The following is a 23,854-nucleotide window of genomic DNA, read 5'->3' as shown; positions in this document are numbered from 1 at the left end:
GGAACTACAGCTTAGCCTATCTTGGGTGGTGAAGCCTTATTTCTTGAGAGGCCATCCTAGGAACCCAGAAAGAGTCAAATGGGGATGCTCCTTAATTGTGGAGTCTTAGACCCCTCAGATTGCCTGAGTTAGGAGTGCAGGAAGGCACCTGTGAATATGCATTTAAATATACTTCCTGTGTGATTTGTACATAGGACTGGAGACTTAAATTGTAGGGCAAAATGAAAAATTGGAGCCCCCTGTTCAGGAATCACTAAGCATTTTAAGACAGAGACAGAAAAGCATTAAACCAAGCACAGGGCCCTGTGTGACTGCACAGATGCAAACCACCCAGATTTGCAGAATCCCTACTGTAGTCACTGAATCTTATGTGACTTTGGACACATTTCTAACCTCTATGAACCTCATTTATTTTCATCTTAAATATTGGGGTCATTTCTATCTCAAAGAGTAGCTTTGAGAATATGAATTTTTTTTCTATCACAGAGTAGGTGTTGCTTAAATACACTTATCACTGTATCCCAGGCTCAGTGACAGGGTGTCAGGGTGCAGGGATGAAAAAAATTATGGCCTTTGCACTGCAGGGCTGATATCCCAGTGCAGCAAAACAGCTTCATAAATCAGCGATACAGTCACGGGATACAGTGTGATGGAGGTGTGCCCTCCAACAGGTGCTCTAGAAGCGACTGGGAAGAACAGGCAGGTCTGCTGCCAGGGAAGGCATCTCAGAGGGAGGTGCAGAGATGGAGTTGTAAGGAAGAAGCAGCAGTTAGGGGAAAGGACCATGCGTGCACATGTGTGTTTGTGTGTGCATGTGTGGGAATTCATGTGTGTGCATGTGTGTGAATTCATGTGTGTGCATGTGTGCAAGGAACAAGATTCAGGAGCAAAGGCTTCAGTCCTGAGCTGCACCATGAACTTGGAGATGTGCAGGTGGTTGAGATTGTGTTTGCTGATGGGAGATTCAGGCAGAGGACAGCTGAAGAGGAAGCCAGAGAGAGGCTCCTCGGGAAGGACAGTGGGTGTCTTACTAGGGCCTTTTAAACCTGGGGCAGAAGTCAGGAGGCATCAAGGAAGGAATTTAGGCTCAGGTTGTACAAAATAATTGGATCTGTGTTTAGAAGGTGAACTGATGTAGCAGGGAGCCCAGGACTCGGTGACATATTGGATGTGGGTCTAAGGGAGGCATCAGGACTGGTACCTAAGGGTCCAGTTCAGAGAGCTGGGTAGATGGAGGTGCCATTGCCTGAGACAGGAGGAGGAGCAGGGGGAGGAGGACAAGGGCAACACAGAGGGTAAAGAGAAGAAGGAACAGGGATGGCTCCAGGGAAGATGATATTGAACTTGAACTTCGTAGGGTATAAAATGTGGTGATAATAGAGGCAAGTACCTGCGCTCCAGGATGAATTCACGAGGATATGCTGAGTTTGAGTCTCTTGGGGGGCACTGGTGGGGAAGGTACTTTGCCTTTCCCCTAACCCTCGGGTTCTGCACTGTGCGGGAGGAACTATGTTGGAAGGAGGGGCTTCTCCAGGGCTGAGGTGCTGCCTCCAGGCAGGTGAGGCCCAGACAGAGGGCAGAGTGGGAGGGCTGAGGGATTAGGAAAAAAAAAAAAAATGGGCAAGACTTCATCCTGACTCTTCATTAGGCAAAATGCTGGCTTCGTGGGTTTTGCCCCATTTCCCTCATTTAATAGTAGGATTGACATGAAAGTGGGATTTTTTCAGAGTTTAGATGTGGAACCCTTCAGGGTCCCAAGGCTCGAGCATAACAAAATGGATGGGGAGGAAGACCCCTGGAGTTGGAGCTATGTGACCTTGGACCACCACACCCTGGGTGTGAGGGTGGGAGTCAAGCAGATGCTAGGCCCAGCTCAGTCTGTAAGTCCCCCTCCCCCAACACCCCCTCCCCCCGTGAATCATAAGGTTGCTAAGGTGCCTTTTGAGTTAGACTGAATTGTGCAGGTGGAGAGCAAGGGGTGGAGTGGCCAAGACCCAGAGTCTTAAATGGCCATATACCTCGTGCAGGGAGTTAGATGTGGAGGGAGTGGGGGAAGGGTGTGTGGGCTAGGATCATGATAGCTGGGGATGAGATGAGCCCCAAGGGTGAGATGAGCCTGGGGGAGATCCTGGCTCATGCCCTCTCCAGGCATAGTGTGGATGACCGATTCCCAGGGAGATTCCGGGGAGGCAGCATCCTGTGGCTGGCCTTCCATGCGTTCCTCTTTTTTAGGGGGGTGGGGTGCTACCGGGGATTGAACTCAGGGCACTCGACCACTGAGCCACATCCCCAGGGTCTCATGAGTTGCTTAGTGCCTCACTTTTTGCTGAGGCTGGCTTTGAACTCTCAATCCTCTTGTCTCAGCCTCCCGAGCTGCTGGGATTACAGGCGTGTGCCACAGATTCCTCTTCCCATCTCCTTTCAAGGTGCCTGGAGAAGGAGCCTGTTCCCTCTCTGCACCTCCTGCCGCACCTGCCTTTCATATGTTCCACCTTCTGTCCCCTGCTGGGCACTAGCTGCCCCACTGCAGGGTGGGAGTCAGGTGGCCCAGCATCTGGAAGGCTGTTCCTGGTGTTTGGGGCTAGACCGACTCCTCTTGAGCTGGAGGGAACCTGGTGCTGGGAGGTCTCAGGGAAGAGTTTCAGCCACCCCAGGAGGATATGTGCTTATTGAAAGGCCAGTCCCCTTCATCAAGGCAGGGACACCCCAATAACTCCATGTGACTTGGAGCAAAACACCAGGGTTCTCCAAGGCTTCAACCGTTGAGCTGGGCCAAATACAGATGCCACCACCTCTGTCTCCCCAGGTGTGGTGATGGCCTGGGAGGCCTACAGGGCCCCTCGGAGGGATCCTGAGGGGCAGCCTGCTCTGCTAGGCTCTGTGATTGAAGGGAGGAGGGAGAACAAGAGAAAGAGCCGAGGGAAAAAGGGGCATGGGAAGAAGGAAGTCACGGAGTCTGAGGCAGAAGGTAGGGGCTGTGGCTGAAATCTGAGGGGCCATGTCACATCTTTGCTCTTCACTGGGCACAAACAGCAGCGGGGGCTGGGTAGAACTTGGAGGTAGGAGCCACCTTGACCAGAGGTTCCCAGGAGCTAACTGCTTAAGAAGCACCAGAATAAGTGACTGAGGAACATTCTAGAAATGGCTTTCTGAATATCCTCTCCAAGGAGAAGACTCCTCTTTTGCTTAAGGTGGATGGAGACCACTTTAGTAGCGTGGCTAAGATGAAATGATATAATAATGGTAATAGTCCTAACAGTAGCCAGACATGTACTGAATGCCCATAATCCTAAGCGCTTTGTGTCCATTTGATGGCTGTCCCCTTATGAGGCTGTGTCCACAGAAAGGGAGGCCCTGACAGGTGGAGGAATGAAGAAGGGGGTACTCCAGTTCTGGAGGGGGGGTTGTCTGAGGGGAGAAGCCTTCCTCCATTCAGGGGTCCCCTCTGGAGGGAGTGGGCCCTGGGCCCTGACCCTGCCTAGGTCCTTTGTCCTTCCCTCTGGTTTGTGACCTGCGGGCTTCCCCTTCTGCCTGTCTTCCCTGCGCCCCCGGAGGAAGCCGACGCAGGCTGACCGAATGCATAACTTTATTAAATAAATGCTTTGTCATGACAAGAGACAAAGATCAAGGAGTAACATAAATTATAAGTTGAATAAATAGTATACAGCAATCTTCACTTCTTAATAAAACGTGAGATTCTCTGTTTTTGTTTTTTTGTTTTTCTTTTTATTTCCTTAAGTACAAAATGCTAAACAGGAGCCGAGCTCTTCCGCATTCAGATGATTTTTTTTTTCCTGCCTTTTTTTTCCACAAACTGGTTTTGTTTGTTGGTTTGTTTATTTTTCCATCCTTTTCATCAGTAAAGATTATGAGCATTTATTTATTTATTTTTTCTTAAAAAAGTTGAAAACAAATGAGAGAGAGAACAGAGCTATGGTATGTCTATGGTATGTAACACTATAAAGAACTACAGTAATATGCTGTGGTTTATTGCTGTCCTAAAAAAACCAAAACAACCGGTAGGCAACTCGGAATCTGAAGGAATCTTGTCTGACAACTGTGCTATCCGTGTGGGCTACTGTGTGACGGTGGTGATGGTGGAGATGGGGCTGAGGCTGGTGACCAGGGTCCAGAGAAGTGGGGTGAACGAGCACAGGGTGGCTGGGGACCCCTTCTCCTCTGTCCCTCCCACCTTCCCTTCCCCATCTGGAAATATCTGAGGAGTGGAGGCCAGAGTCTGTGAAATGGCGAAACTATAAACTCCATTAGAAACCCAAGAAAGGATGTTTAAAAAAAGAAACAAAACCTAAGAGAGAGGGGAGAAAAAGGTGGAGAAATAGTGCAAAATAATTCTTGCACTTTAGTGGTTTTTAAAAAATAAAGACAGTACGACACCCAGGTTGCTGGTTGGTCAAACCCTGTTCGCTTCTCCCCTTGTTTCAAAACTTGGCCTCGTTTTCTCGGAAGGCCAAAGGTTCCTCGGAGACTAGAGGGTCTCTTCTTCTGGGGCTACTCCTCTCTCAAGTCCCCATTCTGAACTGGAGCCCTTTAGGGGTCTGAGTGGATGGATGGAGATGGGGGGCTGCCCTGCCCCAGGGGCCTGGCAGTTGCCATAGCAGCCCCGTCTCTGCTAAGGAACTGGTGGTGGGAGAAGGGTGGCTGAGGTTCACCTCCCCCAGAGGAGGTTAAACTGCAGGGTTACCATGGAGACAAGGGGGGGTGATGGGAAGAGGGGGTGAGGGAGAAGAGGAGGGGCCACACAGGGCCTCCTGGGCCTCCCTTCCTCCCAGTGTGGGGCTGGTGTCCCCAGGCCTGTCTGCCTAGGCCTGGCTGTCAGAGAAACATTGATCTCTTCCTCCCCAGGTGCCCTACTTGGTGGGGTGAGTCAGGGCGGGCTGGGGGAGGAGAATCAGTCTTGACCAGGCCCCCCTCAGTTACCTGGCGATTGTGGGGGAAGACAGAGGTATCTTCTCCACTACTGGAGTGAAGCATGAGTCAAAGGGCAAGGGGAGAAGCTTGTGGGAGTGGGCTGGGGGCAGGCAAAACTTAGACCTGGGCCACAGATAACCCCGAGACTAAGGCCTCTAGGGGAACTAAGAGTGGCCAAAGGCCAGCTGGAGCTCAGGACTTCCCACCATTGCAAACCTGCCTTCCCACTCCATTGGTAAGGGATAGATGGTTCCTCTGCCCTCAGTGACTTCATTTCTGTGGTCTCCCCCACCTGGGCTTGGCCACACATCCCATTTGGGAGATTTAGTTCCATCTGTCCATGCAAGTCCAGCTTCCTTTAGGGAGAGGCCAGCTGCCCAGATGCACCCCTGCAAACCTGGAAGCTTGCAGTTTGGCTTAGTAGGTGGGACCTTAGGAGACCTGAAGTGATTGGCGCTGGTGTTAAACCAGGCCATCACCCCCGACACTTTTGCTGTGGCTGACAGCAAAGGACTCTCACAAGTAAGTGGCAGAAGCCCGTTCCAGGTCCAGCAAACAGTGGGGTAAAGACAGAGGCTCTCTCAGGAATCAGGTGCAGGCCTGGGGCGGGGGATGCAGTTCCTGGCTCAGTCTTTTCTTAGAGGAGATGGCACCCCAGTATCTCCTTGGCAGATCCCAGTTAGATGACGACTGAAGAGCCAAAGAGTGGCAGAAGGGACGTGGAAAAGCTTTAGGGTACTGGCCTAAGATACAGAGAAGTGTGAATCGGGGGTTTGGGGACAGTTGTGCAGAGAGATGGGGGTGTGCTGTCCGGGAAGGTCCAATAAGTCCTCACAGCTGCCATCCCCATCGGGCCCTTTGTCTCGTGAAGATGGACCACCTTTCTCATCCCCAGCCAACTGTCCTGTCTGGGGAGTGGGGGACACTTCCCAAGCTCCATAGCAATGAGTTGGCCATCAGCTGGAACAGATTGGCTTCTTCTCAGTCCCTCTCTGTTGCCCCACATTTGGCCCTGGGGGTGTTCTCCAGTGTGCCGCACGTGCCTTCAGGAAAGAGGGCAGAGAGCTGTGTCCACAGCAAAAAAAGGGTCTCCTTTACCAGTGTCCGAGCCCCTTTTCCTGGCAGTTATCTTTAGGTTTAGAGGCCAGTCACAAGGCTTCCCCTTTGTTGAGGAAGTCAGTGGAGAATGGGATTTTCTTGGATCAGAATTTGGCTGAGAGATGACAGCATCAATTCCCAGATTGTCCCAGGTCTTCTTCCTGTCCTCCATTCCAGAGAGGACACACTGACTGGCCAGGATGGACAAAGGTCTTGAAAGACTCTCTGACAGTCCCTCCTGGTGGGCTGAAGGTGGGACATCTGAGCGCATCGTCTTGTCCCTTGCAATGCGTGGCCAGTCTACTGATCCTTGTTCCCAACCCCGCTTCTCGGGTCTAAAACCCACCTAAAATTAGTCACCTTCCCTGGCTCTTTGGCCTGGCGTGGGCTCATTTCTGTCTCATAGCCTCTTCCCCCATTTTCCTCCCTTCTTCCTCTTGAATCCCAGAAGGCTTGTAAGGTGGGGAAGCCAAGGAAAGTTCTGCTGGCCTCCCTGCTCCGTTGCTTGGCCCTGTCTCTGCACTCCAGCTCCTGTCTTCCTCTACCGAAACCTCCCTCCAACTTCTCCCTCTTGCCCTCTCTCAGGTCGGTCTCTCTCTGGCTGTGCCAGCAGGCAGACGGAGGGAGGCTTTCAAAATGCAGTTCTGCCCAGGTGCCAGGGAAAAGGCTGGGTCAGGACCGGCTCGTTTGGCGTGGTGTCCAGAGACCACACCTGAAGGTTTGTACGCTGCGACGGGGTGGGCTGGGCAGCAGAGTGTGTGCACCATTGGGTGCTGGCAGCACCTGGCTGGTGGGTCCCCGTGAATACACGCGGGAAATCATTCAGACATCCAGTACGGCGCCCCATGAAGAGCTGAGCTAGTGGCTCATGGGAAACCACTGACCAGAGGCAGGCAAAGCTAGTGTTATGGGTGGTATTAGGAGAATATGGATTTTCCTGGTTTTCCCAGAATGAGGAAGCTCCTCAGTGCCCCATAGGAACTACTTTGAAGAGATAATGCAAACCCTTGAAAGAGAGGAAGAAAGAAATAAGAAAAAAAAAAAAAGATTTATATGCCTATATATGACTATACGGAGCCTTGTAGATAAATACAAGCCCACTTTGTCCCCAGCCTGTCCTCCTCCACAGAGGCTGCTGTGCTAGTTGCTAATTGAAAAACAACAACAAAAACAAGGGGCGGAGACCCATGTTTCGGCTCATCTTGAGTCACCCCGGAAGAACAATTCTTTCCCATGTGGGGGTGTGTGTTGATTTTTTAAAATCTGCACAAGGAGTGAAATGTGCACACAGAATTCATATTTATGAATCGCCTTAGGGAAACCTATCGAATATCACTTGGTTACGAATTTGCCTTGTTTTCAGGGGCATGGAAGGCATCTTCATCTTCTGAGTCTAGGGGGAGAGACTAGGCTCCCCCCGGGGGTGAGAAGAGAGGAGGAGACCGACCTGAGAGGCACTGACCAATCCAAACCGGGAAAACTCCAAGGGGGTCACTGATGTCACTGATGTCACATTTCAGGCCACACCTAGCGCTCCAACTTTTTGGAGCCCCAGGTCAGGGCTGGATGCAGCCCTGGTCCCTGGTCCCTCCTTCCTGCCCAGCTTGCTCTCTCTTCCTTTTCCTAACCCTCTGTCTTCCAGCTCCTCTACGCAAACACTCCCTTCCCTTCTTTCTGTCTTGTTCTTCCTCTCGTTCCTTCTCTGTCCATTCAACTTGCCTCAAAAAGAAAACCATTTTCGGGGTGGGGGGATCTCCTTATCTTTTCCATCTCTGTGGTTGCCGTTTCCAACGTTGAGCCCTTGCTAGAGATTCCGAGGTCCTCAGTTTCCTCAAAAAAAGTATATATATATATATTTTTTTTCCCTTAAATGAGATGAAATGAGTGGCGTCCTGGGGTGGAGGGAGGCGCTGGCCGGAGTCAGGGCTGGGGGTGGGAGGGGACCAGGGAAGGATGGGGAAGGGACGCATCACTCGATGTTGCTGCTGTCGAAGGCGTGGCACTGGAAGTCGCCGTCCACGTACTCCATGCCGGGCAGCTTCATCCCGTACTTGTCCACGCACCAGCAGATGCCGCGTTTGCGGCCACGGGAAGGCTTGCACTGGGGGAGGGAGCAACGGGCCTGTGAGGTCGATGCACCCCAAGTCTCTGCTCCTGGCTGTCCTACCTCTTCCCCACCCCCAGGGAGGCTCCCGCTACCAGAGGGTTGAGGGGGCCACGTCCAGCCCTTGGAGATCGGTGTCCCCTTTCATGGCGGAGCCCAGAGCCCCCCATGTAGGCAGCCTGCCCTCAGCTGGCTCCTGCAATGTCTATTTTGTGTTACTCACTTGGGGTCCTTCAACCTGGTGTTCCCCAGAGATCCTCAGGTGGGGAGCACTGTTTGATAACCAGGGTGATGACAATTGTCACCATAAGGGGACATCACATGTGAGGGGTGTTAGGTGCCATGCTGCTCAGCTCACCACAGCTTTAAGGAGATGAAGCTCTTATTCCTCACCATCGGTAGGAAGGTAGTCCCCATTTATAGTCCCCATTCTACATGAGGCACCAGAGGCACAGGGGCTTGAAGTCCCTGGGCCGAGGAGTATAGCTAGTAAATGGCGGGGCTAAGATGCACACCAGACCTGCCAATCAGAAACTCAGGGGCCCAGCGATCAGCATTTTGCCAAGCGCTTGAGGTGGTTCTCTTGGGAGTAGTTTCCTGGCAGGTGCCAGGAGCCAGGAGCCAGCTGAGTCTAGGAGCAGCCCTGGCAGACGTACCTGCTTTCTCTTGTAGAACCCTTTGCGGTCACAGTTGGGCAGGTACACGGCCCGGGGCACCATGCGTGGGCTGGCTTTGAGCTCCTGCAGGGAGGCCTCCATGTGTCTGCGGCAGGGGCCCTGTGTGAACGGGAGGAATGAGAGCCTGGTGGACCAAGGGGAAAGGACCCAGGTGGCAGGTATGAAGCTCAGGCTGGGGGCCAAAGGGTCTGCTGGGGCGATGCTACCACCCACCCTTGGTTCTCATCAGCTGCTGCCAAACACCTTTTCTCCTTGTCACCTGTCATGTGCCTGGGGAGTGTAAAAAGCCCATGTGTAGCAGTCCCAGAGCCCTGTTTCCCCTGTCACCTTCCAGGACACCCACCTTCAGCTTTTCTACCTGCCCAGTAGTGAGGCCCTGAGGTTTCTATCTCCAGATGCTCTAGGAGAGTGTTGAGCCTCTGTGAAGGAACGGACCTCGTTCCAGGGAACACACACCTAGAGAGTGGTCACTGTGCTGACCGGTGCTTTCCTAAATGAAAACCTGGACAAACTCTTGGTTTGTGCAATTGCAAAAACTACCCTCCCAATCCTACGGTGAGCGACCACGGCAAGCACAGGTTCTTTGTTAGGATCTCCTGCTGGCACAGATGGCCAGCCAGATGCAAGAAAATGTCCAATGTTGGGGTGGTGGCAGAGGAAGAGGTGGGGAGAGAGTCCCTGAGACTCACCTGCTCCGATTCCTGCCTCATCTCAGGGGCAGCAATGACCCGGGGGTGGGCGGTGTTCTCGGCTCCCCCGACGAACTTGGACTGGGTCAGCTTCTTTCTGCGGTCCTTCTTCACTGCCTCGGCCTTCAGCTCGGAGATGCGGGTGTGTTTGGGTCGGAAGATCTTGGGGGAGTAGGTCTCCTCGGCCATCTCGGAGGTGGTGGGCTCCTCATGCTCACGAGAGTCTCTCTCTGTGGGGAGAAGGGGTCAGGGGTTAGCCTCTAGGGGCTGGGCCACAATGTCCAGAACCCTGGGGAAGTGGGACCCGAGGGAGAGGGCGTTAGGAGGCCGGGGCCAGGAAGTCCGGGAAACGGCTCATAAAGCTGCGGGTTGTGGAAGCAAGTCCCTTGCTAAGAGGAGGGCTCAGCAGATGAAACAGGGGGTGCTCATGGCCAAGGAACCCTGAGATCTGGATCGATGGAGGAGAAGGGCTATCCCAGGCGTGGGCAAGAGCAGTCTCGTCTGTTTTCTTAGCCAGGTCTTTATACTTTTAGAACTTCAGGGCACTTAGAGGCATTTGGACCTGGGGAACCAGGGGCAGGAGCGGCAGGGTGGTGGGGACCATCATAAGGAACAGAAGAAGTGGACCTGGGAGATCGGAGAACCAGAAATGTGGGACCAGGAGAAGAACAGCGTGGGGACAGATGGCATCTGGTGGCCTTGCTTCCTGCTGTGGCCCTGAACTGGCTGTATGCTCTGGGTCCTGGGAGCTGGGACATCACTCAGCTCCATTCTGAGCGAGGTGGCAGCTGGCTGGGGCCAGAGCAGTTATATATAGGAGTGACTTGGTGACAGTCTAGACTTAGCTGACTTATGACCTTTAGAGGAGTGGGACTCCGTTCATGTGTTTGTTGATCTGTTAATTCCACTGCCCAGCTTCTCTCAGGCCACAGATTTCCAGTAAACTCGTCTCTCAGAGTCACACACCTTTCTGCCCTCAGCTCCCTGGCACCCTGACACCCCACTTGACCCAGAATGGGGAGACATTGGCTTGCTATTTCCAGGATGTGTGACCAGGGCAGGGGGACAATAGGAGCCCCTCTTTTGACCCTCATTGTCCTCTTTTCATTTTAAATACTCAAAAAAGGTAAAGGTAAAAAACAGGGCTCTGGGTGACCCCAAATAACGAATGGGGTAAAGAAATACGTCCTAGTCTACGAATACCTCAAAATGGTGATAATTAGGCATCTGGGAGGGGAGAAGAGCGGAAGAATTCAGGGGAGTTGAGACGATAGGAAGTTGCCAGGAAAGAGCAGCTCTGCGGGAAGACGCTTTGTCTGTTGTTGTGGCAGGTGTCGGGCAGGACCGCTGACCTCTCAGCCCAGAGGATATTCAGGTATGAGTTGGGGGGTATTCAGAGCTCTGTGGGCTGAACCCAGGTGTGTTCTACCACTGAGCTACCTCCCCAGCCACCTTACACCTCCTTTAAAAAATTTGAGACAAGGTCTCACTAAGTTGTCCAGGCTAGCCTCAAACTTGCAATCCTCCTGTCTCAGCCTTCCAAGTAGCTGGGATTACGGGTGTGCACCACCGCTCCTGGCGTTTGGGGCATTTAGAGGCCCAGTTAGGACGGCAGGCCCAGTTAGGATGGGTCCCCCTTGCAGCCTCTCACCCCTCTTCCCCTGTGCCCTCACTACTTTATCTCAAAAACTGTGGTGAGAATAAACTACCAGGCTGCTGTGTGATCTAGGGATCTAGAAGAGCAGTGTCTTGGGATAAACCAGATTTTCTTGGTCGTGGGGCAGATCAGGCTGCAGGTGTGGATGCCGGGAGGAGCATGGCTGGTTCTGGGGACTGTGAGCAAATGGAAAGGCCAGGACTCCACCTTCTAGTCATGGCTCCCACCTGAGGCTTGGCCTTGGGGGAGTGAGTGGGCAGAGGGAGAGCTAGCCTTGGTCCAGGAGGGCTGCTGGCCCACCTCACTGAGCTACTGGGCTCAGCCTCTCGGGGCATCACCATGCATCTAGTCCTCAGAAAGCACGGATCCCTGTGGGGGCAGGCAGGTGTGTGGGGGGGGAATGGTTGCCATGACAACCTGGGGACAGGCCAGGGCTGTCGACCTAGAAGAGACTATGACCAGATAACGTAAGGGGGCTGGCTGCTGACCAGCGGGGGAGCCTCTCCTGCAGTGGTCTGCTCAGCCTGATCCAGAGAGCTGGCAAATTCAAGGGCAGACAGCCAGGAAGCTGCCGCACTCCAGTGGCTTTCAAGAGGCCACTGAGCCCATCCCCATGGCCAAGTACACAGGAGTCTCAATGGTGCACTGTGGGGTCCTTGAAGACCTTCAACTCAAGACCCTCATCTCTGAGAAGTGCCTTGGACCGCCTTTAACCTTGAGTCACCAAGGTTAGGAGTCATCAAGGGAAGAGTTTGTGGATACTGTTCAATAAACTGTGAGCGAGTTTATTTTGACCCTTGTTGGTCTTTGAAAGTGTTCTGTATTGATCTGAAGCTAACCTAAGAACTTTGCAAACCCTGGGCCTTACAGAGGTGGGCGGGCACCCCAGCCCTGCTCCCTGTTTGCAGGCTCTTTGGCTGCTTCTGAAGGGCAGGCTTAAGGTTTTGATATGCCTCCTAGTTTTTGGTGCCACTTAACCCCGTGGGACCTATTACTTAGGCATCAGGAGAATCGAGTATCAAAGATATTAATCAGGGTCTTGTAGGCTTTGGAGAGACAGTAGAAACTTGGAGGGGAGCCGGTGCAGAGCGACAAAGATCAAAGGGTTGGAAAGCAAGACTGCAGTTGGAATGCCAGAGCCAGCTAGCCATACTCAGCAGCTTTAAGGCTGAATCATAAATAGGTTGTCAATTTTGGAAGGGTTTAAGTTTTAGATGAAATAAGAGGGCACAAGTAGACTGGCTTACTCCTGAGCTATTTCACCAAGGGAGATAAACTGAGGTTGCAGAAGGGATTTAGGTGGGATTCGAAGAAGGACTTCCTGGTGAAGGGTGCTCTGTGTGTGAACAGCAGCAAAGGAGCTTTACAGTGGGCTCTGGAACCTGTTTGACAAGTCGATCAGTACCTGGAAATGGCCAGTAGATGGCGTAGGAGGCCGAGGCCTACACAACCTATGCTCATTTCTAGACTGTAAGCAACTTTAAGATCTGGCATCTACTTCTCTGATAATCACTCTGATCCTTTTCCTCTCTTTGTGTGTCTCCACCATGCATTTAAAGCTTCAGGGAGATGGAAAGCGAGGGCTGTGCCAAGGGGATGGGAAAGGCAGGTGAGGGAGCAGGAGGAGACGGGATAAAGTTCCGCTAGTGCTTCCATTTGCAACTGTGAAAACCATCCAGGAAGGAAGAGATACACACCCCAAACCTCCACCTCTAGATGTCATTCTGAGAGGATTCTACAGAAGATGGAAAAAAATGGAATGCTCGATATCTTTCCCGCATCCTGGAAGCTGTAGGGCAGGACCTCTCATTTCACAATCTAATCCAATGATCAAGGAAGCCATGAGCCACCCTATTATCCTCATATTGGCCTTGGGGTAGGTTCTGAATCTACGATGGCTTCTAGCCCAAGTCCTTCCAACCAACTGCGCGATGCCCCAGTTCTGGCCAACGCCGTCCAGGTCCCAGTCACACTAGTGCAGTAGCACCCACAAAGCACACATGGGTGCACTGCCTTCTCCCCATGGCGACACCAACAAGTGCTTGAAGGCTGTGCCATCCTCCAAGGCCCAGCAAACAGGGAGGACCTGGGTGTAGGCCCAGTTCTACGGACCCAGAGGCATCCCAGGTGGGCAGCCACACTCGGCACCTCCTCCAGACCTGTCCTCTGGCTGCTGCACTTCTCTTGCAGGGGTACAGTGCTTCACCAGCAGAGGCAAAGGTGTATTTCAGAAGCCCTGGCCCCATCTTGCTTCCTGGTCATAGCAATGGAGGGTCCCCAGTGGGCATCTGCTGATCCCTGAAGTGTAACCTTCTACCCTGGGGCCCTTAGACTCACACTGGTACCATTAACAACTTGATCTTGTACTGGTGTTAATGTTCCCCTCTATCCTGACCTCATACTCAAACAGAGAGAAAAGTGGGTGGCCCAGATACTGGGATCTGACTGATAGAAATTGTAGAAACTGAGGCATACTTAGAATTCACACCTCAGGGGGGCTTTTCCGGGCTTCCTCCACCTGGGGAGACTCTCCAGACTCCTTTCTAGCCAGAAGACAAGAAAGGAGGTGCCCAGAATCTCTCTGCAATAAATGAAATAGTGACTGGGTTTCCTCGGGCTCCCTTTGTGGAATTTAAATGGTCTACCTCTTAAGGACGGAGCTTTGTCACTAATCTTTACCTCTCCAAGTGGATGGTATTCAACAAGTAATCTTTAAATGCATGAATGAATCTGCCCGAGGGGCAAAGAGAAGTCCAGAAGCATTTCTGTAACATGCTGTGGCAGGCAGGAACTTGGTGGATGCCTTGAGAGGTCATCTCATCCATGCCCCTGCCTTGAAGCATGATTATCCTGCTGCAGAAGGGCACAGGGAGCAGGGGTTGGGCAGCACAAAGGTGGGAAAGGACTCAGTTTCCCTGGGTCTACTGGGCTTCTTTTTTTTTTTTTCTCCCCAATATGGCAGCCACCAACTAATGTGGCTGTCTAAATTAATAAATATTAAATTCAATTAGCAATTGAGTCCTCAGTTGCTGTAGCCATATTTCAACTGCTCTTTCACTACACATGGCTGCTGGCTACTGTGTTGGACAGTGCGGATATAGAACACTTTCATCATCACGGAAAGTTCTACTGGACAGCACTGGCCGAGGGCACTGATCCGTGCCTGAGAAAGGACGAAAATAGCAAGGCCAGGCTGGATGCTCTGCAGTCCCCCTCCCTTACTCTGTCTCCCAGCCAACGTGCAGTCTCCTGCTCTTTGCTACAGCACAGGGCTTATGAGGGAAGGAGGGAATCAGCTGTTCTCCGTTTAAAAAAAAATGTAAGACATGTCTCCCTCCCCAAAGTCGGACTGTTTCCCAGCTGTGGATGCTAATTAACTCAATTGCACGGTGTGTGCATTTGCATAAAGAGAAAGGGCACAGGGTGGGGGGTGAGGAGCCTTCCAGAGGAACTGCGAAGTCCTTCTTCCTACCCATCCCAGCCCTGACCAGCATCTGCCTGGCTCCACTCTCTAAGTCTTCTCAGAAAGACGTGAGTGTTCCGAGAGCTCTTTTTAATTGGAGTTCTGAGCAGAGAAGGAGACAAGTATTGACCTTCCAAGAAGGGAACAAATCCAAACAGCTGTCATCTTAAGGGAGCTGTCATCTGCAAGGAGGGAGGATGATCAGGAGGGCCACACTGTAAGAGTCAGGAGACTCTCTGGGTTCTGTGGACTGGTGGCAAGAGCTGTAGGCTCACCCAGCGGGGCTCCTCTACGCCCCCATTCAGGCCAGTTAGATGCAAAATTGGCCAAAGTGGGACTGTAACCCTTCTATCCCTACCTGAGAAACAGACCCCATGTAGCACTAGGGGGAGCGCAGTGTGAATCCAGAGCCAGGCTTCCAGGGATAAAATCCCAGCTGAACCACTGCATATCTGCAGCAAGCTGGGGTACCCTTGACCTTGAGCCACCTTCCAGGGAGGAGGACCAGGCTGTTAACCGTCAATCTTGGGGCAGATTTATTTTGACTGGAGTATGAGTTTCTTCTCCTCTCATGGGAGTTATGGGGAGGATGGTAATAGTACCTTCTCCCTAGGGTAATTATGAGGATTAAATGAGCCGACACATGCTAATTAACTCTCAGCACAGGTCTCTGCTTCTGTAGGTCTCCATTGTCCCTCACCTCCCCAGTTCCAGTTGCTGTAGCACATGGTTGACAGATTATAAACCACAAGATCAAGGCTCCTGGAACTGCAGAACGTGATAGCTCTCCCTCATCTCTGGGGAGTGGGCTTGCCAACCCCAGGTGAGAAGGGGTTTGAGCTGTGCTCTGGGAATCTGTCTGTACTTAAGAGGACATACGCTGGGAGTTCTTCCCTCTGTCTAATTTCATTCCACCATGGGGCATTTAGGGCACTAGGTCTCTTTCCCTGAAGATGGAGAAAGATGGCCCAACACCCTTGACAGTATATACGTGGTGGATGTCAAGCTGGTGGCATCCCACAGAGTGGAAGGTTGAAGTCTCACTTATAAATGCCTCACTGTCCAGGGACCAGAGGTAAAGAAGAGCTATTTATTTATTTATATATTCATTCATTTATTCTGAAACCAAACTAGGATTCAGGGCCAGGACTTTGAAGTGATTTGTTGGTCCCCGGGAGGTGGGGAAAGTTGGTGATAAATGTCTGTATAGGAAAGACATACGTTAGCAGGACTCCCAAGATGAGAGGCAGTCACCAGGCAGTCTACTCTAAGAGTTGGGGAAAGAAGAACATATGCAGCAGAAATGTTTCTAGTGTTTCCAGTGCACCTCAAACTTGGCCACATTTCCATTCAAGACTCTTTCAGAACATTACAAAAGTCCTGGATGACCACTAGAGGGCAACAGGGAGCAGGCAGCGCTCACTCCTCTGTCCCCGGACTGAGCACAGACCTCTGCTTTTGTAGGAGTTTTGCTAGGGGGCAAACAGGAGAGTCCTGACTCTGCTAGGGAGTCCTGTCTGTCAATGAAAACTCAGACGCCTCTTGATTCACTTCTGGGGTCCAGAAGAGAGAGTGAAGACAGCAACTCCTTTCTCTGGTGAGGGAGAAGCTGGTTGGTGGCATCTGTGTTGTCCCATTAGGTGGCTACTAGCTACATATGGCTATTAAAAATTTGAAGTATGGCTAGTAGGACCGAGAAACTGAATTTTAAGATCTATTTAATTTCAACTAGTTTAATTAGTTGAAACTTAAAAATTTCCTATAACTCAATTGATACCCAATTTGGTTATTGGAAAATTTTTATGTTTGGATCAATAAGGTATGTGCATCTTTCTTTTCAACTAAATTTTGTGAAACCCAAATATAGATTAAGTATTTCCAATGGAACTTTAATGTTGGAGTTGAGATGAGCTGTAAATATAAAATACACACTGGACCACAAAGACTTATATGAAAAAAAGAATGTAAACTATCTCATTATAGTGGTTTGAGCATATGTAAAAAGGATAATGTTTTGAAATAATTTGAAATAAATTAATCTCACCTGTTTATTTTTAAACTTTAAAAAATGTGGCCACTGGAAAATTAAAAACTACCTATGTGGCTTATGTTATACTTCAACTGGATGCTGTTGAATCTGCAGGGAGACTCATCTTTGCTGGGGTGACAGGGGGTTGTGAATGCCCTGATGGTACAATCTAGATGGTTCAAATAACTGGAATCCACAGAAAACAACTCTGCAAACTGGCAGAGGTCACCCAAGGTTAGGATCTGAGTGCAAATTCATCAGGGCTTCACTTTAGGGATCAACAAGGGAAAGGGCTGGATCTATGCTTTAGGTTGGGGGGTCAGAAATAAGATAACTTCCTAAGTTGAAACCTAAATTTCCTCTGGCAGTTCTAACCATTGGGAAAGGGGTTTGTCTTCTCTGCCTCCTTGTTAAGCATCCCTTGGTCTTCAGGATGGGTTAAGATGGCTCTTGGCTCTGTCTCAGGTCAACCTAAGGGCCAGATGTGACCTGGAAGCCTAGGCCTCCTGTCCTACTGAAACATTTTGGTATGCCTGAGCCAGGTGGCTCTTGGGCTCTTCTTCATCGATTTCTGCGGCAGATGGTTTCTGTTCTTTCTTTCTGATGCAGAAATCCCCCAGGCTCCTCTGTAACCCCACCCTACCTCATATCTTGTCATCCTGCTTGCCAGCCCTGTGGAAAGCCATGCTGTTGGATGCAGGTTGCCATAGAAACAGGCCACTTCTGTGCCCCCTTAGATGCTGGGCCACTGTGCAGCCAAGAGGGAGCAAGAGCCCACCTGGTCACATCGAAAGAACTTCTTGTCATTCAGGAAATGGCACCTGGAACTGAAGGCTGGGCTGAATACCATTCCTTCATATCCTCCTTGACCCATTTCCGTGATCAAACCACCGGTATCAACCAGCCCTGTCTGCAAGACCATGTAGAACAAGGGATAGAAGCAAGAGCAAGAACAAGAAGGTGCTGCAGTCTCCACTTCCTTCTCCTGCTCCTAAAACAGAGCCTCCCAAAGTGGGTGGCTCTAATTTCACCTTTATGACCCCCACCTTGGGAGGACAGCATTTGGCAGTGCTGACCAAGGGCTTCTTGACAGGTTACGGTAGGCCCCAGCAAGAGCCCTGGAGAACAGTAAAATAGTCCAGAATGGTGGAAGGGGCGCCAGAACTGTAGGGAAGAATAGACTTTGGTCCTGTCTCTGCCACCAACTCTGCCCCTTATCTTGGGCAAGTGACTTCCCATTCCTGGCCTCAGCATCCTCATCCATAAAGATGAGGACCTTGACTGTAGTGATCGCCATGGGTTATTTCCAGCTTTAAAATTCTTTGGCCAATACTCAGACAATTCCTGGAGAGAGCGCTAAGCTGAGTGGACAGGCAGGAAAGGCCACTTCTCCTCTCACAGAGATTTCTAGTCACTTCTGTAGATTTGTATTTTAAAAAAAAATCATAACAGAAATCATGGAAAAAATAAAACTGGAAACAAGAGGAGGATAATCTGAATTTAGGTGCTTTTGTATTTCTGCAAATATGTAATCAACCTTGTTGCTTTGAATAATATACCAGATTAGAATTTAAGGATCGCCTTTGAGAATTGTGACCGCCTGTGGTCAAAATGCAAAACTAGAGGGAAACAAAACTTCTCCTGCTTGCCCCCTTATCTCTCATGACAATCATTCTCTGCCCTCTCCCTTCTTCTCTGTCCCTTGTTGGTACCTGGTTGTTTATGAAGTTCTTCCTGTTTCTGGATGTAGTGCCTCTGGAGTGTGGCGATCCTTCTCCAAAGTTTTATTTTCTACACTTTAAACATTTTAAAAGTTTCATAGGCATTGCTCAGGTAGAAGTAAAAACTTCTGGCAAATCTTCCCTCCCTTTCCACTCGCTCCTCTTCCCGGCCTTAGGGACCCAGGCATCTGCAGGGGTTCCTGCTCCCATGCCCTTTGCACTAACCCTCAGGGTGACCTCTGGCTCAGGGTCAGCCTGGCCCTCCCTCCGCAGCTGCAGGCCCACCTGCCTACTCAAAGCCAGCTCAAGCCCCAGGACTAACAGCTGCTCGGACTTAAAACTCCAGCCCTCTGGGGATGCTTGAGAGTTGGGGGACGGCATTCTGAAGGAGAGAGAGGGGGAGGGGGAGGGAGGCGTCAGAAGGGAAATCAGAGGAATGGAAAGGAAATCGGCCCTCACTGCGCCAGCCATGCTTGTTCTTCCAGTCTGAGCCGACACAGCAGAAAGAAGGGAAAGATTGGGGAAAAAGGCAAGAAAAGTCAAGTTAAAGCACCGTCTCTTGTCTTCCCACCTCCCGTTTTGGTTGGCTCAGGCACAGCCAGCCTCTCAAAGACTTGTTTCAAAGGGAGGGAGAGCGGGTGGGAAAGGAATCTGGCTCCTTCAGTTTTCCATGATCTTGTTCAACCCAGACATAAATTTGGCCAAAAAAGCTAACGCTGGAACTTGACTTCAACCTGGCGTTTGGACTGGGCTTGGAGTTGAAGCCAGGGTGACGGAGACCAAACCCCTCCAAGTAGCAAAGGCTGAATTTATTTTCACGTAGGTAACGCGTTTTTTTTTTTCTTCTTTCTTTCCCAGAGGCATATTTTCTCTCTTTGCCTCTTATTTCTCAGAGACAGGACTGAAACCCAGGACTGCTCCCTATATTTCAAACTTCAGGTCTCTTCCAGCACAGGCGAGGATTCCCAGACCCAGTTGGGTATGCCCAAGGCCCCTTCCCCTGACAATGCCAGAGCAAAGCCCGACCCTTCTTCGACTTGCTGCAGCTCCCGGACATTTGTTAAGCTGGGCCCAATAAAGAGCTCCGGTCTCTCGCCTCCTCGCAGGCTCACGCACACCGCCCTCGGTTTCTATATCTATCCCTGCCCCTGAACTGGCCAAAATAAAATGCAGGAGAGGCGCGCTCTCAGCGCCCAGCTCTCCAGGCGACTCCCGCTCGGGTTGCTCAGCAACGCGCCCAGCAAAACACCAGTCTCCGCCCCGCTCCCTCCCCGGAGCTTTGGCTGCCTGCCGCCGGACTCTCCTCCACTCCCCACTTCTGATTCCAGAAATGCACCTTTTTTTTTGGGGGGGGGGTGTTATATAATATAAACATATAATAGATTCTTTGGTTGTATATGTAAATATATAATTTAATATATGCACATTAAATGGCCATATTATATTGCAATATACAGTGTTATATATCTATATTCCCTCTATATATCTACGTATCTTGCAACTGCGGGAGAGGCAGCAAGTCCATGCTCAGATTTGGGTGACAGAGGAGGGGACAGATGAAGAGGGGGCAGGAATTTTGGCTGCAGGACAGAAAGGATACCCCCCCCCCCCGCTGTCCATTTTCTTTTTCTTAAAAACCGTGTCTGCGCCATCTCCAGCCTTTTAGGCATAGCTCTCCAGCTGAAAGGCTTTTTCCAGGAGCTCCCACTCCCACCCGGTCTTTCCGAGGAAGGCGTCAGCCTCGGTTGTAGTGGAGCGCCGCCGGGCACCTGCCTTAGGTCGGGCGGGGTTGGCAACAAGCGCTGGGGCTGGGAAGCGTTGGAAAAGGTGCTTCGAGTTGGGCCAAAGGCACCCAGAAGGTGGGAGTTGAGAAGAAGAGTTACAGGGAACTGTAAAGGGGATCTTGCTTGAGACAAAATTCGTGTGTGTGTGTGTGTGTGTGTGCATGCGCGCGCTTAGAGCGTGTTGAATTGGGAAGCTGGACGCGCGCTTGCTTTGCTGTCCGCTCAGCAAATGCGCGTGCGCGTGCGCCCAGCGCACACACCTCCTACACCAACTACAACACACCAGTCATACCGCTGGGCAAAACAAATGGGGCCAGGATGCAGCTGAGTGATAACTTGCATCTTTGTGATGTGACAGGATTGTTACCCAAGTGCTAGCTCCTGGGCCAGGTCATCAATTCATAAATTTTCGGCTGGAAGGAGCTTAACTAAAATAACCCGGTAAATTGGTCCCTGAGGATTCCGGGGCCTGCACGTCCCCCCCACGCCCCCCCCCCCACTTTTTTTTCCTTGTCTTTTTTAGGCTGCAACCCGTTGAACTACTATCACATATTGCAGGGCTGGAGGGGCTAGTGCCTGCCACAGTCAGATTCTATAGTTCGCCAGGGATGGAAGCTGAACCCAGGCAGGTTCTTCTGCCTCTTGGCCTGCGTGGAATTACTCCTCTCCTACGTGTAGAGTCCATAGTTTGCTTTTAAGAAAACTCGCCTTGGATTGCTTGTGAGTAACGGAGAGGGATAGGTGGGAGAGAATGGCAATGTAAGAAACTACACCAAATAAACATTATTTTAGCTAAGTGTTAACACCTTTAGGAGACATCCATAACCAAGTTGACTTTTCAGACTTTTTGTAGCGTTAAAATATACGTTTTTAAAGTCAGTTAACTCCAAAATGAGTTATCCAGTTTAACTGGAGGTAACTCCAGCTTGAGGAGGCAGAACTGTTTTGATTGAACAAGCAGCTCTGTCAATCATTTAAACCCCAGACTCCTGGCGCCGAGAATTTGGGGGCGGGGCAACGGAGGCAGGCGGAGCAAGAGGAGGGAGGCTTCTGGCGCGTGGACTTTTCCTCCGCCCCTTGAATTTTGCATTCCAAGGCCCCTCCTGCATTTACGCCACACCCACTAGTGATCTGGTTTGAGAGACTTGGGGCGGGGGGTTGGGGCTAGGGTGGAGTGGAGGGGACCGGATGGGGAGCGGGGATCAGCATACTCCGGGAAGTTGCGAAATTTGAATCCCCCAGCCCTCTTTGCCTTCCAACCCTATGTCCACCTTTCATCCTAGGTAAAATCGGAATTGAGGAGACAAAAAAAGGGAACCAGATTTACAGACGAACACCAAATGATTCTTTCCTATCCCTCCACCCCCATGCCCTACCTCAGCGCCCCTAAAGTATTCTTTCCCTTACTGAAAGAAAAAAAAAAAAAAGCTTTTTGCAATCATATCCAGTCAAAAGCATTGTGTACACATGGGAGGGGCCTTAAGATCCCCATCCGAAAGGTAATTGCTGCTAAAGCTGTGTGTGTGCGCGCGCGGGGGGGGGGGCGCGCGCATGTGTAGGGGTGGAGGGTTAGATACTTCTGAAGGAACGGAGGTGGGGTGGAGGGCTGGGAGGGACAAAGGTGGAATTAGCTCAGAAGATGGGTAACGCCTCTCCTGGCCCCAATTAAACCAGTATTTTAACAAGTGGGTTTTTTTCCCCCCAAGTTCAGAAAAAAAGTGGGGGTGGGGTGGAGGAGGGAGTCAATAACGTAACATACACTTTTTCAGATCCGATAATAGGTACCAGGGGATTTGGACCTTGAGACTTGAATAGGAGCTCAGTCAGTATTCGGATGAGGTGGAAGGTGAAGAAGGGCTCAGGTACGTGGAGGTAGGCGAAGAAGGAGCAAAAGCTAGGGGAGGCTGGGATAGACACCCAGCCTCCCAGGGTGGCAGAATACTCCAGGGCTCCAAGTCTGAGGTGCAAGGACCCTCCCCAAAGACTCCCAAGATACACCCGGCTCTAAGCCACTTGCTGCGCAAAGCGCGCGCGGGCCCAACCCGTCCCGTGTTCCCCGCCCGTGCGCCGCGTAACTGGCACACTGAGCGCGCTCACCGATCTTGGCTTGCTCGCGGTAGCTCTTTTCGTTGAGGCAAACCCCGCGGCCGTGCAGCAGGGCGTGCAGCGGCTTCTCCTCATCTTGCCGGGGGAGGCAGCGCAACCCTTGGGCGCAGCGCTCAGTGTAGACGCCGCACGACTGCCCCTCTGCCAGGGCGCAAGTCATGCAGCAGCCGCAGCCTGGTTCCTTGACCAGCTCACAGCCCAGAGGGCTGGGGGGGCACATGGAGAGAGATTTCTCGTCGCAGGGCTCACAGTGCACGAAGGAGCCCAGGCCCTGGGTCGGCCCCGCATAGGCGGCCAGCAGCAGGAGGACCGTGGTGAGCACCATCTTCTCAGAGTCTCCCTTTACTTCGGGGCGGGGCAGGAGAGCGAGAGTGCGGGGAGAAGAGAAAGGTGCCAAGAGGGCGTCCGGAGATTTTTTTTTTTTTTTTTTAAATCTTTGGCAGGTAGAGCAGATGCCCTCCCCCAGACACTTGCAAAATGTGGGGAGAGAAGGAGGATCGAGGTGCCTGCGAGCAAGTCCCAATTGCAAAGATTAAAGACTTGCAACAGGTAGGGGGGAAAAGGAGTCGCGCCAGGTGCACTCAGAGTGCGCGGAGGCTAGAGAACCCCCCCAGAAGGACCTGGTCAGAATTGCAAGGGGGAAAAGTCACACAATTGCTCACCCTAAAGCAACCACCGAAATAATGAGCTCGGAGGCTGTGAAGAAGAGGGTGGATGGGGGGAGAAAAATGGATTTGTCTTCAAAAATTTTGCTTAAAATCCAAAATATACCCCACTCCTTTCTAACCCAGGGGCGTGCGGCTGCCAGCAAACAGGTAAAAGACGTTGGCGGCAGCCGAAAGGGTGGGAGAAAAGGCTGAAATTAAGGGGGAAAAAAAGCCCCCCCCCCACCAAACCCAAACTCTAACACCTCTTTTTCTCCCACTCTGCCACCACCTCTTCGAAATTCGCAGGTTGTGCGTGAAGTCGGGAGAAGGGTGCAAATGGAGGGGGCAATAAAAGGAGCGGGGGGGGGGGGGGGGAAAGAAGAAAAGAAAAAGAAAAAAAAAAAAAAAAGGTAAAAGCCCACACGGCTTTGCAGCTCTTTCCTAGCTCTTTTCCCCCCCTGGCAGAAGTTTCCAAAGAGACTGCGGGCTCCGGTCGAGCAGGCGCTTTTAAATAGACGGCCCCTGGCTGCCAGCCAGTTTGTAGCTGCAATTTGAGCTCCCCAACACCCAACCCAGGCAAGGATGCCAAGGAGCTTTGCAGCACAAACTCACACGGGGTGGGGGTGGGGAGAGGCCTTCTAGACACACGGGGGCTCCCCTTCGCTCCCTGAACAGCGCCCTCCTCCCCCCGGAATGTAAGAAAGGGGCTTTGGGGGACAAGCTGGAGCTGCTGAGAAGGGGAGGACGTGGAGGGGCAAGTGGAAGGGAAAATTCTTCGGAGCAAAGTGAACACAATGAGAGTGACTTGGTGTCCCCTCCCCTCCTGTCCCTTAACTAGCCAAGATACTGGCTGGAGAAATATGCATTTTCTTATTAGCTAACTAGATATATACCATGCCCAAGAAATTCTTCCCAAGCTTTGGAAAACTACTGTCTGCTAGTATCTGAGT

At 51.5% G+C, this 23,854-nt stretch overlaps 1 protein-coding gene across 1 annotated transcript; it reads right to left on the bottom strand.

Annotated features, from left to right (window-relative positions):
• Positions 1-3,569: 3,569 nt before the first annotated feature.
• Positions 3,570-23,383, bottom strand: Igfbp5 (insulin like growth factor binding protein 5). Its single transcript, XM_027942031.2, has 4 exons — positions 22,249-23,383; positions 9,498-9,727; positions 8,788-8,907; positions 3,570-8,128 (listed from the first exon to the last, which is right to left on the bottom strand). The coding sequence occupies exons 1-4, from the start codon at positions 22,580-22,582 to the stop codon at positions 7,997-7,999; spliced, it is 816 nt and encodes a 271-aa protein (XP_027797832.1). The 5' UTR covers positions 22,583-23,383; the 3' UTR covers positions 3,570-7,996.
• Positions 23,384-23,854: the final 471 nt, after the last annotated feature.

The sequence above is a fragment of the Marmota flaviventris genome, chromosome 11 (assembly GCF_047511675.1).
Source record: "Marmota flaviventris isolate mMarFla1 chromosome 11, mMarFla1.hap1, whole genome shotgun sequence".
Lineage (NCBI taxonomy): Eukaryota > Metazoa > Chordata > Mammalia > Rodentia > Sciuridae > Marmota > Marmota flaviventris.
This window is presented reverse-complemented; position numbering and strand designations above follow the sequence as displayed.